The following is a 21,057-nucleotide window of genomic DNA, read 5'->3' on the forward strand; positions in this document are numbered from 1 at the left end:
AAGAAAAATACATCACAATGATCAGTGTTTCAGACCTGATCCTGAGTGGATGGTCCCTTGCATTATGCAGCATCTGTTTATCTATCTAATTCACCCTCAGAAACTCAACCTGACAAGTGTCTGGATGAATAATTTAACACTGGGAATAAATCAGATATAATTCAGACTTCATCTGAATTCCCAGTAGGTGCCATTGACGCCGTTACCATGGTTATCATAGATGGTGATAGTGTGAATAAAATGTACCATCAGACTGTTTTTGGAATAAATCTATTTATCAGGCAAAATTGTATCTGCTGTAGACTCTACACAAGTCTTTTAAAAAAATGGTATTTCCATAATAATTATACTTTTGCATATGCATATATATATATTGACCAAAAAAAAGCAGTCACTGGGATGTTTAACCATCTCTCACATCTCTGTTAACACTGCCATCCAGGCTAATTAATTTCAGTCACTCAAACACTTTCCTCCCCCTGTGTACCTGTGTGCTATCAAACTGCATCCTTCCACTGAAACGGAGAAAAATATTTTCAGTTCATATTTAAAACCCTCTTATTATTCAGTAGGGATCATTCAGGCTACCCTCTTTGTCAACTAAAGCCAAAACAACATGAGACCCATGTTTAATTTATTTGTCTATCTTTCACAGTTCAAGTTCATATACTAAACATCATTCTACCGCTTTTATAACTAGACTGATTTACAAAAGTGAGCACTTCATCCAAACAATGTATCAAAGGATTAATTCTTGCTCCCTTGAACTGTTTGGATGTGTTTTTTTGGACCTCCAAAACCATAAGGTTATTATGTTGTATTTTGTCTTGGGATAATGACTTTGGACTTGAACACAATCCTGGCAAGTACACAAATGCAAATGCTTCAAGTTATACAAGATACATTTCCTGCATTGTTGCACTTAGATATTTGTCACCTACATTTTTTTTTTACTGTTTAAGCCCGAGGCTATTTTTTTGAAATTTCCTCCTGAAAAGATCTCCCTAGATTTAGAGAGTAACCGCTGCAAAATGAACAACCCCGGGTTTTATGGATAAGAGACAGTCTGGAGAATGTTGAAGTACAGTAAGTCTCCTTACAAATCCAACAATATTTATTTCTGCCTTATCAAAACTGTAAACAGAGTAAATAACAGCCTTATAAAAATAAATCAGTCAACACTGATGTCTAATAACCTATCTAAAAATTCTTAATGGCAATTCTACCAAATATGATAGAACAAAAACAATTTTACATCCGTTTGCATTTTTATAAGCCTGTTCTTGGGACAGGGACCTCAAGGCTGGAAGGGATTTAATGTGACACAAGCATTAATTAGCCTATATCGTCTCCTTCAAGACTGAGATTGATCACCTCCACTGGTGCGTAAGACAACACTGATGAAGTATTTTCACCGAGGGTTGTGGGCCAAGTCTTGCCATTGTAGTGTACTTGTGTGGAGCATGTTCTGGGTCGATCCCAAAGAGAACACTGACAAAATGCAGCACTGTAGGTACGTAAAGGGAGTCACCATGGCTTTGTTGGAGTGTCCTCCTCCCTGGAACTCAATGGTGCCAAAGGCATCAGTGGGGCTGAGCTGTGTGTGTTTGCTGATCGACCACTTCTCCGACAGGCTGTCATTCTTGGCCAAACGGTCTGCCTTATCATTCTGACTGGATGAGATGCCCGGCGGCAAGCCTACATGCTGACCTACCAGACGGCCACAACAGCACCTGGATCAGAGGAGAAAGCAAAAGTGAATGTGAGACTGGTATATTACACAGCCCTTTACAGAGAATAATTGAAATCTTGAGAAGTCTGAGCCCCGAGCAAAGCTGCTCCAACACTGAGAAGGAGAAAGGAGAGAGTGAGAGAAAGATCGTGTGTGCCTGAGAGTGGGAGGGAAAAGAGCGTGAGAGCTGCCATGGCCATGTGCATAGCAGTAAGAGTGGAGCGAGGCTGAAGTGACAGCTTGTCATCTGACTTTCATCTCCTGATTGGGAGGAGAGGAGGGGAAGGAGGAGAGGAGGGGAAGGATTTGTAGGCCAATGCATTATTTTACTCGCTCTGTCTCTTTTCGTTTTCTGTTCTTCAAACCTCTGTCTGTTTTTCTCTTTGTTCTTATCTCTTTCACTCTCAGCAACTACAAGTGTTGGCAGAATGACAGTTATGAATTGTAGTATTCCAACGTGAGCACATGCTTATTTGGATGCGCTAAATGCAGCTTTCATATTCTGTGTTTTAACCTCACAGGGTGGAGTGGGAGCCCTAGGAGGAAAGGAGTCAGGTCGCTTTGATTATCACTTCATGTTTCCGACATCTATTACCAAAGGTACTTTGCCTCTCTCTGTCTCATGCATCAGCACAAGTGTTTTAGGCAACAAAAAAACAAAAAAAAGCTGATTTGATATTAAGGAACATTTCTTTCCCTTCTTCCTTTGCCTGGCTTCCTCTCTCTTTCCTCTACTTATGCTAATTTTGTTTGCATAACAAACAGTGGCATTTCCTGTGTGTGTGTATGATGGCCGGTACTGCAGGAATTAGACTCTAGGAGCAATACCATCAGCTTTAGTAAAGATTTCGATAACATCACCTGACAGTGACTTTGCAGAGCCAAATGGGAAGAACGTTGAGATAATGAGTGTAAAAATATCTCAAAACTGTTCATTTTCCTAAGGTGCTGTTATAATTACAATCCTGGTAGAGTGCTAGTATTAAACAGGCAAGGCCCTCATCAATGTACTTTTACTGGAGGTGAATTTCACAGCTGACTCTAAGGCAGATAAACTTGCTATTTGTGGTTTTAAATGTATAATGTCAGTGTAGTGGCTCATTAGTCAAGAGCAGCAACCTGGCATGCAAATAGAGGCCAATGTGATGTTACTGTAAGGCATGTTTTAAAAGGTTAACAGTGGAAAAAGGTCTCTTTATCTGTTCTATGTGAGGTGGGCCATCATATCATTAGTGTCTCGTAGCTTTTAAAGCAAATAAATCGGAACTATATTTACATCTCTGAACTTAAAAAAAACATATTTTTGTTTGGTTTCGATATCTCTAAACTAATTAGCTGGAATAAAGAATAACGTAATGATGTATACACAACAATGTGAATCGGTGAGAGTTTTTCCTCATTTCCTACACACACATTCATACTCACCTATGGGGGTCTTTGGCGCTCACTATGATATGAACACATTCTCTCTTGCTGAATGCTCTTTCTATCCACGATTTCTGTGCCTGCAGAAATGAAGACAGAAGAACTCAGGTCAGTCTTTGTCAAAGAATGTAGCTGTGACCTGAGCATGGAGAAATGATGGCAGATCCAGAGCAATAACAGGCACACATCAGGAGCAGGCTAGTACTCGAGGAGTACAGCAGGCGAGTATTGGGGGGATGGCAAACAGAGCATACACTATGAGATGTTTGAATTAATGTGTCAAACGTACTTAAAAAAAATAAAATAAACAAAACCAAATTTTAAAGACAAAAAACACCAATTTTGTGTCCAAACTTGGTTTAATTATAAACAGAAATCATAGCAGTTTAGTAATGGCATTTATACACAGGCATAGCATACATACACAAACACTAGGTGCATAGTCCCTCACACATAATTCAAACGCTGACGACACACTGACAGAAATGTTTTATGTTATTCAGTGAGTCCAGCCCACACCGGATGAGATGAAGAGCTGGGGAAGAGAAAGTGGATGTTAAATGCAATGAGGCAGTAAATTATGTCAGAGTTCTAGTCCTTAGATACTCCTGCAGTATGTGCAGCTGGCTGTGTTGTATGTATGTGCCTACAGCATCTATGTGTACACATTGACATGAGAAAGTGTGGGTAAGTATTCCTGTGTGTTGTGTTATATGCAGCTGGTGGAATGGTGGATTTGTGTCGCAGCTGCTGCAGGTTTGAGTGACAGAGTGACTTACTGGTGGCAATTATCCTGCTACAGATACGAGAAAGAAAGACACTGTGGAAGCACAGTGAGAGACACTTGCAGCACAGGATTAGAAACTAAGACATTTCCACACATACAGTACATGCATGAATCCGTAATACAACTGTACATACAAACAATGATCCAAAGAGAGGACGAGGGGATACGTTATGTTTGGCAAACTCCTCTTAATGCTAATAAGAAAAAGAAGTGTATTCTGGGCTATATGATAAGAGTAAGAAAAATATTGAATCTGCTTGTTTAAGTTGAAGAAGCATTATATATCATCTATGACTATGCGAGCTTTATCAGCAACCACAGAGTTGTGATAGCACTGAACAGTCTCAGGCGGTGTTCACAGTGACCTGTAAGTAATACTGTTGCATTTCCACAATAAATAAGAGTAAGCTGGCAAACAGGTTCCACAAAATGTCCCAAGGTGAAATACTATAACTGAATATTCTTTGACAGTTGCTTTATAAAATCCACCAAAACACGAAGTGAAAGCAACGTTTTTTTAGTGGCATCTACCTCTATGTCTGCTTTTTTATCACAGGTTGCTTCAACAAAAGAGATCATCCTTACATTAAGGATACTTCCAAGCATGCATATGCATGCAGGGAAAAATATATTATTCAAATACTTTAGCTCCCTAATAGTTTACTGGTGTCAATAGTATAACTGGTAACGATTAAATGATACAGTATATTACAGTGATTATTGTGCAGTTGAAAATGAGAGTACACTAAAAAGCTAAATTCGTCATGGGTTTTTCTTGATACAAAAAAGGAAGTACTGTTGTGCACAGTTGGTTTTACAATTTCACATTCTGCATCATCAAGAGAGGTTCCTTTAGGGGTGAGGTTGACGAGAGGAAGTACATAAACAAGGACAACTTAATCCTACACAGCATTTAAAGATTACAAATAGTTAAGATACTAATACCCAAAAGCTAATGACAGTAAGGTACTCAGGTTAGGAGGCCGTCATGAACTGTATAAATGGCAGTTGGAGAGTATTTGACCTTTGTTGTCATGGTACCAATAATGAACTCATTGTGGCATGGACGCAGTTTAGTTAGGGTTTAGGCATCAAAACTACCTGGTTAGGTTGAGGAAGAGATCACAGTTTGCATTACAATATGTATGTTACTTACGTAAACTACGTCACATAACGTCACATTCGTCACATAATGTTACATAAGTCACGTAACTTAAAAATAAGGCGGTGTTGACTTTTCACACTAAACACAAACAGCGATCTCCCAGGTGAAAGTCCTGTGCTTGATTTATCCAACCCCTCCCCCAATGAATTAAGGGTTCAATGTACCCTCTTATGCTGACTTTGTCACTCTTTATTCCCAACTTCCTCTTTTGGTCACGTCATAACTACTACTGTCACTTGACGTAGCATTTACTGTATCCAGCTGACCCTCTAGTGGGTGCAATTTTTCCAGTAGGGTTAGTAGAACCCTACTAGCCCCTACATGTGGGACAGATGTGTGATAGAAACCACCTTTTAAATCGTCTGATAACATATTGGGTGGATTTGGGTGGACAAACTAAATGGCAACACACATAGGATTAGGAGACTATGATTACATTTGCATTAAAAGGCAATCACAAAGCCAAAAAGAGCATAGATTCCTGAGTTAACTTACTGAAATAAAAATGTATCAATCCAAAAAAAAAGTTTGCCTTAGTTACTATATAGTAATAAGGGGTTTAAAGACATAAGAACACATAGAATACAACACAAAGTGAGAGTAGCGTCTACACTCAGTCAGAGCACATTGCAGTTTACGTACCGTATGGATAGGGTTTTTTCTGATCTCTGATGTGCGTTCATTGATCCCAATTTTAGTTGTAAATATTACAATATTTCCCTCCTGCTGAAGGACCCAGGCTTGGACAGACTAGGTCCAACTTGTTTCATAAGCTGTCACACTTTAATCATATTTATAATCAGTAAGGGTATCATGTGTCCATACCATTAGAGATCAATATCTTTATGCTACTTTTCTTATGTATAGTGTTTTAATGTTATTGTAAGTTAACGGTGGAAGTAAAATCCACTTCCTCCAACAGTTATGTATTGTCCTGTTTGATTTCTCTCCCTTTGATAACGTGAGAAAGTTACCCTCTGCCATTCAAATGTGATTTCTACTCAGCACTTTGTGGTTCAAAGGTTGCACTTCCTGGGTTGACACCGCCATTCCAGGAAGTGTCTGTGTGAGGTTTTGTGGCGACACCAGAGGTCCAGAATAGGACCGAATGTCACAACAGGACATTCACAGACAACCGGGAGGGCACACAGACCAGACTCCCAAACCCACAGCAGAGGGAACATAACAGCCGTGAAAACAAAAGGACACCGCTTTTTTCTGTTTTGTACTCTGGGAGAGCTGCTCCAGCTCTTCTCCCAGCCAGCAGAGCAGAGAGCTGCTTGTACAGGGCTTTCCCCGCTGTCACGGTTACAATAACACACGCCCCATCCGCCTGACTGGCCCTGTCACACCAAGGCACGCCAAAACCCACTGCAACCGTCCACAATCAGGCTAGGCCTGCACACAGGCACACTTACCCTAACACCAGACTTCCCACGATTAACCATTACTCTGGGGGGCAGAGGGTGCTGCTTTTACAGATCACCCTGGCCACGATGACTCAGCGGGCCGCAACAACACCCCCAGCCCCATTCTTTCTCTGAAATGCAATAACTGTGTATTCATCCGCCAGCTACTCCTGGCACAAAATAGATCTGTTCAATGGTTGTAGCACCAGAGGTTTTGAGATTTTATTAATATAGACAAGACGGATGGGAAAACCACCAACAGTAAGGCAACACAAAAAGCCTTTAATGTTTTCCAGGAAAACCTATTAAAAAAAAAAGAGACCAATGTAGCTCAACCCCAGAGCATCCATTACAAAGATTTCCTTCCCTTTGTATCTCGTTGTTTCTTCTACCAGTTTTTGTTCTGCTTTTTAGTCTTTTTCTTTAGATATGGTGCACACATTTTCTCACTCTCTCTGTCCAGGCTATTCCATCTCTTTCTCTGACTCTTCATCTCTCACATAGTCTCTCATAGTGTTGCTTATGAGATTTGACATGGTATGATGAGATGGCACAGGGCCTGCACTCCATTGTGTAATTAAAATGTATCACTGGGGTGCACTCACATGCACACACACAAACACACCAGCTGTCAAGCAAAACATTGGATTGATTCTTGAGCGTGTGTATATGTGTGCGTATGTTTGACTGTGCGGCAAGTGAGCAGCATCTGACAGCCTGTTAGGGGTCTTGACTCCATTACACTCAACCTCCGCCACCTCGCTTCCTCCCTCCTTTACTATTGTATCTCCTCCTTATTGGCACTGGCAGGGAGCTGAATTGAGAACCATATCCAATCAACAACCTAATCTTTTCACTCTCACCCTTTTACTCGCCGTTATTTTTCTTAACACAAATGACTCAGCTTGTATATGATGATACAGGTAAACATTTGGGGAGCCATGGTTAAATGTATTATCATCACGTTTTTTCTTGTGCTGCTTTAAGTCTTCATTGTCCACTTATTGTAAAACACTTTATTTGCTTCACAATGGATTTAGTTTTAATGGTAGTTTTTTTTATTTAAAAAGAGAGGCATAGCTGTTGCCTCTTTGATTTCACGCACATCAAGAATGATAGTATAACTGAGAGAGTTCTTACATGTTCATGATGAAATCAAGATAGCCAAATATATGGCCACGTTTTTGTGTGTCTATGACAAGAGTCATCATATGGCACATTTGATGTGTCTTGAGTATAAAAAATATTTAAGTTGAGAACTACACAGCTAATGAAACGACCAAAATCTTAATGCATACTTCATTCACTTTTTATTCTTATTCTGCCCACATTACTTTTCCTCCTTAATTTCAATTATTTAACATAACATTTATGAAAAAGATGAAGTAAGACAAAAGTAAACATTAAAAATGTATATCTTGAAAAACAGATTTTTCCTTAAAGATTGCACATAACCCAACATTAGCCAACACTACTGAAGCTTTCAAATACTGCATTATCTTAAACACTGAACTATTTAGCAAATATAAAGCAATTCAAAGTAAACTAAGAGACAGAAATGGTTTTCCACAAATGGAGAGATTCTGATGAAAATTTAGCAGCAAAGTAGCCTTATTTAAACACCAAATTAATCAAAGATGAGCTGTGGGGAAAAAGTCACGGTCATTTAGAGAGTTTATCAGAGCAAGAGCATGAAGCTCACTTGTCAGTTTTTTTTTTTAGACTCACCTGTATTAAGTGATGGGCTGCATTTCTGTGTTTTTTCCTTCAGAGTCAATATTGATTGTGGTGTTAGAGGCATGATCCTGCCTAAAAACTAAAAAGGCACTAAATAAACCTGATCACAGCAAACCTGATCAGGCCACCTCTCTGTCCACAGGCAACTGATCTACTCTGGGGCTATTAGCACTGCTGGAATGTGTGTGTGTGTGTGTGTGTGTGTGTGTGTGTGTGTGTGTGTGTGTGTGTGTGTGTGTGTGTGTGTGTGTGTGTGTGTGTGTGTGTGTGTGTCACGCGTGTATTCACGGTAGCATAGTTGTGTTCAACGAGTGTTTAAATATCTCACGCAGTCTCCTCCCCACTCCTGGGTCCACAGCGAGCCAAGAAATCTAATGAAAAAATTAAAAGGTTTCCCATCCCGACACAGCTAATTAACTACATATACATTATAGTGTCTGACCCCACCCAATTATTCAAGTCCGTATCGGTTCCCAGACACAGTGTGCTTAGAGAATTAAGTGGTGTCACTTCACTCCAGAACCTCACCTGCTTTAGCTTCAAATTAAAGTTGGAGCAAGCGAGAGTGTGTGTGTGTGTGTGTGTGTGTGTGTGTGTGTGTGTGTGTGTGTGTGTGTGTGTGTGTGTGTGTGTGTGTGTGTGTGTGTGTGTGTGTGTCATCTCCCTCAGCTGCATTTCTGTCAGAGATCAAGACAGAAGGAAGAGTCTGAATGGCAAGAGAGCCTATTAGGTGGAGCAACATGACATACGTCTGGCCCGTTCGCCAACCTTATTTTGTCCTAAATAACACACACAGTCACAGACACACACAGACACACACATATTTGGGTGGGTGAGTTTTTGCCATTTCACTTGCAGTTTTCCTGCTTTTTTTTCCTTTAACAGTACATGGGTAGATTCCTGCCTGTTTCAATCAAGAGGATAAACAAACCTGCAGATAATACGGACCAGGTTTAATTACCAGGAGCAGCAGGGGAAACTGGGCATATAAGACTGTAATCTGAACTAAATTAAGTCTAAAACACAAATAGGAAGAGCACAGAAAGGAAAGAGAATGTACTTTCCAAAAACCTTAATCCTGTAGTTAATATAAAAAACAAAACAGCAGCACACACTCACATCAAAAACAACATGCAAATGTAAGCAAAATAATCAGAAACAAAATTACTTGTCTTCATCGGGTGTAAATGAAGTCCTAATGTATTCGGTGTCATGACAGACTCAGAATGCTTAGAGGAGTGCACCTGAGTCCAAACCACCCAGATGCTGCAAGGCATACTGTACCACTGATGAAACACACACAAACACACACACCTATGAGTTAGCTTTGAGGATGGCAAGGTCAAAATTCTCTACTTTCTCAGTTCATTGTTGCCAGGAAGGGACACGCTTACACACACCTGTGTGCAAACTGTAGCTGTATAAACACAGCTACAGTTTGCCATGAGTCACTCACCCAAGCCTGCCAATGCAAATGCAGCATATTAACAGTAATTTGGGAACACCCCGGAGGATTAATGACCTCTATATTAACTACAGTGGTAAAAACTGTAAAAGCATGACAAGCATGGTAATGGCAAGTTTAGTTTTGGGCAGTAAAATGACATAATCTGTCCTTTTAGCAACAGTCAAACCGTTTTAACAAATATTACACAGCAGAGAGGCACAACAAATAGTATGTATGAGCATATAACACTGGAGGGAGGGAGTTTCCATTGCTATCATGCACTGAAACACTGCACTCTGTCATTGGTATGTATCAAAAAGAGGCCCTGTGCTGTAGATTGAATTCTAGCAGGGTGAGAGAGATGTCTGTAAGGTGGGTTAAATTATAATTATAATAAAGACACACTACACATTAATATCATCAGGATGAGTAACAGGGATATATGGACACCACCGGGTTAATTGAGGTGAACTGCTGCTAATTTGTCAAATAAGTACGAATCAAACTGAATTGGGTGAAAATGGGTGACAAGCTTACTTGACAAAAAAACTAAAAATTTAAATATAATTAAAGTTTTCCTGAATTGTCCTGTTATAAGTTTATAAAGCAGTTTAGTTAAGGCAATACATTTGAATCACATTTAATTATACACTATTGATGGGATATATGTTGAGGCTGTGCATCGTTGCACCAGTTTAAACTGAACCCAAATATACAAACCCAACCTACTCCAGTAGGACATTAACATAATTCTCCTTGCAGTGTCAGGACTAGTGCCTCATTCTGCTGCCTCAGTCTTTATGCCTCCTTGTAATGCATTTCCCTTACTTTATGTGCACGCAACATATTATTTGATCTGTGTTGCATTGTGCTGTACATTGCTTGAATAAGCCTGAAACTTCTCATATTTAACAAACTGATACGTCACATCTTTCACAGTGTCATCTCTTGACTTGAGCCCAGGAATATAATACCTGGTGACAATAATAACATTTAATAATTGTTATATTTAATTCATGAATATGTGTAGAGAAATCAGAAACTAGATGTGTGCTGCTTCTGCTGACAGTAGTGGTTTGTTCTGGTAAATGAGGAACTTGGTCCTGTAATGAGCCTCTAATGTACTTCACTCAAATTCTTCGTCTAATGGATGGGAAGAGCAGCAGAGGTCGTCTGTTCTGTCCTCTCTCAACCACCGAGTCAACTGGGCATGAATGAGATGCTTTTATGCACTGATGAAATTCAGATGGACGAGTTTAGGATGTATGAGTTTATAGAAGAAGTTTATATGAAGAGACAGTACTGCAATACCGAGTACACACAACAGTCTAACAGTTCATAGAGTAAAGCAGATCTGAGGCACTACTGATGTTGTTACCGACTGGTCAGTCTACAACCTGGCTACAGAGCTGTTATCTAATCAGATCATGTATATCATGTATAAATTGTTTCTAATAACGGTACAATTTACTTATTCTGGACAAACGGTGACTTTAAAATAGAGTTAAAAGTTAAAATAGATTCAGCAAAGCCAGTTCACCCTCCATCTCAATCACACTCATCGACTGAGAGTCTCTCTTTCTCTGTTCATCAGTAGTCTCTTCAACAACGACTGGGAGCAAACCATGCACACCATAACTAATCCCACAGATAGGCAATATTACATAAATGGCCTTCACAAGCTCTGTCTTGGACAAGTCAATGTTTCACAGACCCACAAAGACCAATGCCAGCTCCATGAAGTTACTGCTTCATTAAGGATAAGGTCATTGCCTCCAAATGGAATATTGTCAAGGGGAGGACCAATTTATGCAAATGAAGTGGAATTCTGTAGCACTCACTGACCTGAACACACACGCCAACACCGGCTTTATATTCCTGGAGGGTAGTCAGCATGAGCACGGGTCACGTACACACATGCATGCTCTGTCTTGACACACATACACATGCCACATGAGTTTTCCACTCGCTTCAGCATTTTGAAGCTTAAAGAGATTTGAAATACTTACCCCCCCCCCCCCACCTACAATAAAAGAGGGCAACAGAATAACAGCTGATTTATAGGAGCACATGTGAATGTGTGTGTATTATGGGTTCACGTGGGTTAAGATGGGCTTATTTTGACCCAATAAGTCAGTAGTTCAGGTACACACCACTCCAGGCAGGGGGCTCTCTGTCTATCTGCTGGTACAAAGCGAATACCACAGGTCCAGACCAACATGATACACATCTAATCAGTAGCTCTGCTCCAGTCTGGTAGACGGCAGGAAACTGTCCAATTTTTTCCACCATCTTATTGTGAAATGGGCGATAGCCAAGATAACCAGTATGGGCTGTTTCCTTCTGGTGTGCCATGTCAGAGAAAAACCTCAATCCAAACCAGCCTTTTTCACCTTTGTTCAGTAGCTCTCCCTCGGCCGGGTAGACTGGACAATAGCAGCAAATTGGTCAAGATAACCCCGTGGAGCTCAACTTTTCTCTGTTCACTGGGAACTGTAAAATGCACAGTAAGCAGCACTTTTGAACCGGATATTGAAACCGCTCAGACAGAAAGAATCATTAACTCCCAACAGTTAAGAGTGAAGACTTCAGTCTCATGAGTCAATTGCTTACAGTTTCATCATGCTCGCTTGGTTTTTTGATTAAAACCATCAGAAAAACAAATTGAATTCAATAAAAATGACATTTCAAACTTTAAAAAGGCACAAAAATAAACATGGGCCATTTATTTAAATACTGTAATTTGTTAAGTGCTGCTGGTAATTTTTGTTTTAATTACACACAATGCACACATTCACCCAGTGTTGAATAACAAGCCTGCCAATGTTTTTCTTCCTTACTTAACTGCAGGTATTGTTTTCATAATCCACCTGCCAAAGAATTGACAACTATGCACTTTACATTTTGGAAATTGGCTCTTATTTCCTTCAAAGTGGTTTCTTTCAAAGAAATCCATGTGGCACATTTCAGAAGGCGAGGCTTCAATATTTTGAACAATTTTAGCAGTAATAGATGAAAGAAGATGTAACTATGAATCTGCCCCAGCCTGTCCTGATGAATACACTAATTTACTGCTCCAGTGTTGCGGTTTACATTAATAGTCATTTACACCATCGATGAATCTATGTCTGACCCTTCGACTCAGTGGCCTTGTGGCAACCTTTCACTGATATTTATTGGAATGGGATTTCTGCTATCCAGATGAAAGACTTCACGGCAGGTTGCACTCCAATTTATGGAGTGACTTAAATGTAATTTATGGATTTCACTGCAGCTATTTGATGTCTCAGGACAGTGTAGATAATAAAACCCCCGAAGTAGCATTTCAATTTCATTCGGCTCTGTACGTACTACACTTGATTTATATAAAATATAACTGGAATCCTAAACACCCCTCAATTCCATAAATCACCTTCCTCAACATTTAATAGTTTAATGGCTTTCTGTGAACTAGACCAAAGTACACTTAGGCGCTGTGAAGCATGTTCCCAGCAAGTAATTGTATGTCAGCGCGCAATGTTAAAACAATAAATAACAATCCTGTGGTGAAGTTTTTGAGAGTCGTAAATTGAGAAAAGGAGCTCAACAGTGAGAGAATTATTCATTTAAAAAAAGGGGGAAAGATGGATGCAGCGTTGACATTATCAGCTGTAGTTTGGAATGTAGAAATGTGACCCACAGGACTGACATTGACTATATCTTCCATATCTGATCTACATAAAATGTGCTTTCTGTGTCCATGTTATTATGGAATTCTGAGTTTCAGCAATCAGTTATATTCATTCAGTCATGGTGGTTCCAGCAACTCAATTTCAAGCCTTGCAGCAATCTATGGCCTAAAAAAAAAAATCCTCCCAATAGGTTCCACGCTGTGAGGTATAAATATTTACAGTTTGTGAAAAACGAGCCTCGGTATTGGATTGGTTCTGGTTGGATTGGCGCGTACGTAGCTTTGGTCTGCACAAATCACAAATTTGTACTTTGTACTGTTTTTATAATACTGTATGCAGGTATTTGTCTTTTACTCAGAGAAATACGCCATGGAATAAATTGCATGGGCATTATTAGAAAAATAAATATTGTTCCTCTAAATCCTTTAAAGGATAAACAGGATATTGAAGTTCTTCGCATGACACTAAACATGAGTATTCATACATTTGTGCTGTATTGTTCCTCCAACAAGAAATCCTCCCACATGGTGTAAATATCACTCCGGCTGAATCACCTTGGAATTAAGCGCACAACATTAAATGCAAAATGGAGGAGAAAAACTGTTTTTACAACGTACTTGTGCATGTATTTATTTTCTTCTTGAATAACTGCTTTGTATCGTGCATGCTTACTTGTGCGCATGTGCGTGTGTGTTGAATGTGTGAGTGTAATGAGAGAATGCTTGCTTGTTTTAGCCCATGTCATTTTCAATCCATCTCCTGAGGATAGAATAAGCAGCCCTCTTTCCCACAGGCCTCCGCTAAGCCCGGCTGAGCATCTGGCCAGCCGGGCTCTAATCAACACTGGCATGGCCATTCTGTCTGTGACAGAGGAGGGAGGGGGGGGAGGGGGACAGGTTCATACTTTGGGGAGGTTGGAGGAGAGGGGCTGATGTCAGCAAGAGAGTAGGTGAGGAGGAGGGAAGGGGTTAGGGAAAGATGGAAGTAGAATTAGGTGGTGGGAGAGATAAGAAGTGAGGAAGAGGTGAAGGTGGATGAGGTAGAGGTGAGAAGAAAGAAATGTACAGTAAGAGAGAGGGGGAGAGAGTAGGAATGTGAGAGACATGAGGGTCATAATGCCACGAGAAAGAGAAAGCGTGGACGTGAGCAAAGAGGAATGGCAAGAGGGAGTACAGGGAAGAGTCAGATGAAGAGGACATGATTGAAAAGAGTTGAAAAAGAGGAGGGCTGTAAAATGACTGTGTGCTTACAGAGAGAGACAGAGAGGGGGGGAGCAGGGAAAGAAATAGACTGACAGAGAGGAGAGAAAAGCTGTAACCATTTTGTTTCTGTCAAGATTAAGACAGAAAAGTGAGAAACTTTACATCAGGAGAAACTGAGCGGCCAGTGGAGAAAGAAAGGGATGAAAGAGGCAGTGAGAAGCAACAAGCCACAGTGAATGACAAGCGCAGCAACCGGCGAGTTAACTGCAGTCAGTCTAATGAACACCTGTCATTTTGCTTAAACGTGCTTTGATTGACATGCGTTGAGTATCTTGAAAGACAGAAGTCTTTATAATAGTCAGAGGTGAGAGGAAGCAAAGACAGAAAAAAAGAAAATAGAGTTAGTCTATTAGTGGTGTTAAGTGTGTTAGCACTAAGGTTTACTGTGCAGTTTTGGACAGCACTGATGTGTAGGGTTGTGATGTTGTATCATGATGTGTTTGCTGTTGTGTCAGATTAATTTCCACTGTGTTGTTGAAGTCATATGCTGTGCCATGTTGTTTTGAATTTCATTATGTGCGTGATGTGTAGCACAGCCTGACAATCAGACTCGAGATTAACATCTTGTTTTACTTCAATCATTCAATTTGTCTGATTTCTTGTTGCTAAGGGGTGAGGGGAGGGGGCATTTTGTTTTGTTTAGCCCTAACCAATCAGTAATGAGTCATGGATCTGTACCACTAACAATATCCAAAGTTGTCACCATTTTTGTGGCCATTTTTCAATTTCTGTTTTCAACATGTTAGCTCGCTGGTTAGGAACAACAGTCACAGGGACACCTCGCATTAGTTTGTGAACTGTCATTTGAAAATCTTAAGTCTGGCGTTTTGAGCATTGGCATCTTATTTTTTTTGGAGCTACAAGTGACCATATTTCGACCACCAGAACACTGATCAGAAGGCGTGAATTTAGTTAATGGCATATAGACACTGTTTCCATTTGGCTATTTCAATCCGGACATTTGCGACCTGGCCGTGATCGGACCACAAGTAGCCAGCAAAAGTACAGGTGAAAACACACTCGGGAAGCATTGAGCTCTGATCTGTTCGGGCCACATTCGGAGGTCGCCTGAAGGTGGCTCGTAGTCCGATCACTGCCAGGTCGCATATGTCCGGATGGATTGATGTAGCCAAATGTTCTGCTTGTGTAGCTCTGTTATACTCCATATTCTGTAAACTGTTTACCCGACCACTGGCAATAGGACGGGAGCACTGTGCATGTTGCCACCATAATCATGAACTGCCACATTCAAGGCCACAACAAGAGCTATTGCACTTCACTGTGCTGTGTTACATGTAGAGCAAACCAGTGCCAGTGTAATGTAATGAAGTTTCAGGTGCTGGGGTGGTTCAGACCAACAGCTGTGAAATTGCTTCTCATGTGACCACTACATTCTAGCCAGCAGGGAGTTTGGAGATGTGTGTGTGTGTGTGTGTGTGTGTGTGTGTGTGTGTGTGTGTGTGTGTGTGTGTGTGTGCGTGCGTGCGTGCGTGCGTGCGTGTGTGTGCGTGTGGAAAAGACCAGCAGGAAGAGAAAAAGGGGATGCACTGCAGAATGTGGAACAAGCTGCAATAAAATGATTGCTATCATAAAAGGCTCATATTGATTGGCTCTGACCCTGTCTGTTCTCCTCCGGACATCTTCGTTCGTCCTTCCAACTTCTCACACTTTCTTGTATCTTTCATCCATTTATGATGGATGTAATTCTCAGGGCAAGTGTACATGACCGATGATTCATTTTTAATATCACAACCAGCACAGCGGTCACACAGTGGTGTGGATGTGGTTCCATTAGCGGGACTCCACACTCTGGCTGTGAGGAAGCCCAGTGATCAGGCAGCAGTCAGATATTTCAAACAGCTTTCTAAAAACTCTATAACAGCCAGACATATTGTGAAGCACCAGCTTTCTTCTACTTGTGATCACTGGCTCTGATGAAAAATTAGAATGTAATTGGAATAAATGAAGGCACTAAAGGGAGAGAAAAGACGTTCTGTTCAGAAATGAATGGAGGAGAAATTCGTTTCTTTTGCCTGTGTCTAACCATCCAAAAAAAAGTCGCAATAAGTCCTCCATTCAACAGTTCTCTTTGGAAACACAAGTGTTGTATGGGTCTTGTATTTATAGTTATTGAGCTGAAGAAGAAATGAGCAGCTAAATTCATGTATTGCAGTCACAGACACAAGTGCGGACACACAAATATACAAAACTCCCTCACACATAACCTAATACAAATACACAGTATCTGTCTCCCTGTTGTTTTCAGCACAGCGGGAACAGCTGACAAGTTTTCTCTTCTGGCATGCCATCAGTATAATTTCACAACACGCACACATATACACAAAACAAAACCATTACTGAAACTACTGACACCTTCCCATTACACCAACAAGAAGTCAAAACTTTCCTGTATTATAATGAAATCATTACTCCTGAATGGAGTTATAGATCTTCTTTTACATCAATCATTTTTAATCAATAGGTAGTTTGGCTGATTGCTAAACTCAATTTAGACTCTCTGAGAGAGACAGAGAGTGGTGCCACAGACAGGTAGGGAAGGTAAGGACAGGAAGGAAGTCGCATACAGCCAAAATGCATAATGCTAGTGTTGGCCCTGCTGCCAGAGAGAAAGAGAGAGGGGGGGGTGTTGGGTGTAGGGGGTTAAAGCCTGTGGAGGAGGATGTAAGAGGCATTACATAATTGTACAATGAACTAGTGGGTATAACTCAAGTCACTGAACCTTGTCAGTTTTTCCTCCTCAATACCCCTCCCTCACGCCTTCTGTTTATCTCTTCATTTATCCATTGACCAAAACACCATGACATCAATCCCCCCTGATTCCCATTCTGTTATTCTCTCTAAAATTCTCCCATTCTTTCTTTTTGTTTTCCCTCCCTCCATCCCCTCTTCCATCTCTCTGCAGCCCATCTAAGCACCACTGACACAGATCCTGGCAGGGCAGGATGGTGTTACCATGGATACTGCAAAATAGGAGGAACCACCCTCCTTGCTTCCTGTGCCCCCCTCCTTTAGCCCCTCAGGCATAGCTGAGAACTGGAGTGGTGATCTCTGGAGCATGCCCACGTGCATCAGCGCATTGACACAATAACACACACACACACACACACACACACACACACACACACACACACACACACACACACACACACACACACATATGGACAAAAAGGTACCAAAGGACAATTACACATTTGCAGAACATTATCCCTCTGACAGGCTCATGGAAATGACTTATATGGAAAAAACATTGATATTTATTAAAGAGAATGAGGAGGTGAGACAATGGATCAGGCCTTTTCTGTTTATCTCTTCTTCTGTCTATCAAACATGATTCTGTTTGTCAGGTGATATTTGACAAGCCTCAGAGGACAGCTCCCCATCACACCGCATTTCAGCATTTAAAAAACAATGCTGACGGGCAACAAAGGAGCCAGAGCTAAAATTAAAGGTTAAAACATTTAACTCGAATGTGATATCTTTGAAAGTATCAAGTCTGATGACAGACTGACAGCACATCCTGTTACTGACTGGCCAAAGGGGCGTCTTTTGTGAACAGAACAGTGCAAACTAAAGAGAAACTGACATGCCACATAAAACTTTCCAGTTTACTCTGGTACATTCCTCATTCTTTTGCTTATTTCTGAAATGAATCCTCGATGCTGAAATTCTGAAAACGTGCAAAAGCACAGACAAAACAACAGATTTAGCCAATTTTTTTTTTAATATTTTCATGCTAAAAACGCAAACACCAGACAATTCAGTCAAGAAGCAGGATCACACAGTTGGCATTTACACTGTTCGTTTTCAAAGCAGCGATTCCAGGGACTTGAGATCGCACAGAAACTTGTGTGATCAAATATGACTTTCAGAGCAAAACAAACACGGAGGCGGACTGTCAATGTCAGCTGTTTGCACTTGTGTGTGTTGTGTTTTGCACCGAACAACAAAAAAGGAGACAAAAACTGTGAATAAAGTCATGGCTGAGAAGACTGACTTACAAATTTGGCCGCACAAGCTGGAGGTGAGTTGGAAATAAAGTTTTTTGTTTTTGTCATAATGGCTACTGCAAGCCAACATTATTTTAATTTGTACACAGGTAGAGAAGAGACTCAAATCTGTGATCAATAGAAATGTTTTCATTGCACTGGCCTTTCCCTGAGTTGCCATTCCCTGTTTATATTTCTGTCCTTCGGGCTTGTATGAAGGTTGGTGACGCTTCGTGGTCGTTATCTGAATTTTGTTTTTGCTCCACTGTCTACCTACTGTGTATGCTGTCTTTATGACTGTGAAGGTATACTGTGTATGCTGCACAGTTTAACAAATTGTTGCATGACATTTCTGAGACCTGCTCTTTTCCATGGAAGTCGCACAGCATTGTGATTTGTTATCAGCCTCAGGATTGAGCTGTCGGACGAGTAATGGTGCTGTCTGTCAGAGGTGTGGGGAGATCTGGGTCTCATTGTTTCATGAGTGCCCGTCACGGCTGAGCTGTTTGTAAAAAAAAAGAAATGCATTTGTTTAACAACCTCGATTTCTTTCAGGGTCTGGAAACACACTCATACACAAAACATTCTGTTGAATTGAAGAAAGCCTTATCCCACAGATGACTTATAGACATCCTATCCATGTCTGTGTTTCCAATGACACATTTTGATTGGAGGATTGAGGAGACAGAAGACAGTAAAATATCTCAATTTCTCTGCAGAGGGCCTGTAGCCAAATCATTGTATGTGTGGATTAGATCTACTTTGTCTGTGTTTGCACAGAGTCTCAGTGCTGTATCTATGGTCAAAGCTACACTAATGCAAAGCTCTTTACTGAGACCTGATCCTTAATCCTCATGTCTCTCTCCCAGTCCCTCTCCGTCCCTCTCCGTCTCTCTCCGTCTCTCTGAGTGTACATTAGCCTTTGTCTAACCCGGCATCTTGTTCTGTGTGTGACAGTTTGCGGAGAGAGACACAGACTGAGGGATAGGGAGTGGGGCATTAAACGTCTGAAAGACTTTCAGTGAAGAGGAGGCAGTGTAACAGCATGGCATGTAAAGGATTATAAATATACAGCACTGTACAGAAGGCATTGTTTTATCCAAACAGTGCTTAATTATGGCACATAAAATGAGGAGGAACAATTAAGTTTGTGTTGTTTGCTACTGACATACCCACATTCCAACCTCTGATAACAGTTGTGATGTGGGCATACAGTTTGGAAGACTGTATGGAAATTCTACATAAGACGCTTTAGGGTCTACAAACAAAACACTTCAAGATAGACTTTTCACTGGGTTGCACATACTGAAGAAGAACAGACACACAACCACTTTTCTGTGTATCTGCCTTTATATGTGCTTGTCCATCCATTCTTTTATAGACATTTTATCAGGGGTCAGATCGGGGTAGCAGCAAGTTGAGCAAGTTTTCCCATATGTGCCTCTCCCCAGCAACATTTTCCAGTTCTTCCAGGGGGATCCCAAAGTGTTCCCAGGCCAGATTCGATATTTAATCCCTCCAGCATGTTCTGGGTCTACCGTGGAGTTTCCTTCCAGTTGGACAGGCTGGAAAACCTCCAATGAAAGGCGCCCGGCAGGCGTCCTAATCAGATTCCCAAACCACCTCAACTGGCTCCTTTCAACGCAAAGGATCAGCATCTCTACTCTGAACTCCCTCCGCATGTCGGAGCTCCTTACCCCATCTTTAAGGTTGAGCCCAGCCACACAACAGAGGAAAACTCATTCAGCCGATTGTATCTCCTATCTTTGGTCACCACCCAAATGTCGACAGAGAGCAACAGAAAGCCTCTACTTTGATTCTAATTGCTGTACGTCTTTGACTATCTCTGAACTTTGCTTCAAAACTTAACACACTTTTTGCTAATTACAGCGAGGAGGACTCTACCAAAAGGAAAGCTGGTAACAACCTTTCTAAAATAACATCATCTCTCTGTGTGTCTGTCTACATCTTTATTAGGAGCTCCAATCTTCTGAATGTGACATGGTAGGTCAGACTGCCCTCTTAGTCAGGGGACAGGAGAAGTTGTCACATTGTAGCATTGCTCCAATGGAAGATCTTTTGATGTCTTGCCTGCAGGAAGGTTATGAAGACTGTGGCTGTGCTTTCAGGATGAATTAGAGCTCTGGTGATGTCTCTGGTTATGACCCCAAGGACACTGATACTGTATGGTACTTGGGGAGAGGGCTGTGACTTCTGTGTCTCACAAACCTCAATCCACTAAATATGAGATTCTATCTGGGCTGCAACCCTTCTGTTTCACATCACCACTTCTCTGCAGACTTAGCATTAAATAAAATGTGTCATTTTGCAGACAGCAAGAACTGGTCAAACTTGGTCAAAATACATTTGGCAAAAGCTCTGATGCCATTTATGTCAACACGAACAACTTGCACT

At 41.0% G+C, this 21,057-nt stretch overlaps 1 protein-coding gene across 11 annotated transcripts in view; it reads right to left on the reverse strand.

The window, feature by feature from the left end:
- trpm3 (transient receptor potential cation channel, subfamily M, member 3) overlaps positions 1-21,057 on the reverse strand; it is a 106,748-nt gene that overhangs the window by 58,094 nt on the left and 27,597 nt on the right. For all 11 annotated transcript variants that reach the window (XM_069178550.1, XM_069178552.1, XM_069178549.1 and 8 more), the window contains exons 2-3: positions 3,158-3,237; positions 1,532-1,733 (exon numbers count right to left, since the gene is read on the reverse strand). In XM_069178550.1, coding sequence (XP_069034651.1) covers positions 1,532-1,733; positions 3,158-3,237 — 282 coding nt within the window. The remainder of the gene's footprint in view (positions 1-1,531; positions 1,734-3,157; positions 3,238-21,057) is intronic.

This window comes from Embiotoca jacksoni, unplaced genomic scaffold (genome assembly GCF_022577435.1).
Source record: "Embiotoca jacksoni isolate LCO1_2020_lvr unplaced genomic scaffold, fEmbJac1.0.p SCAF_8, whole genome shotgun sequence".
NCBI lineage: Eukaryota > Metazoa > Chordata > Actinopteri > Embiotocidae > Embiotoca > Embiotoca jacksoni.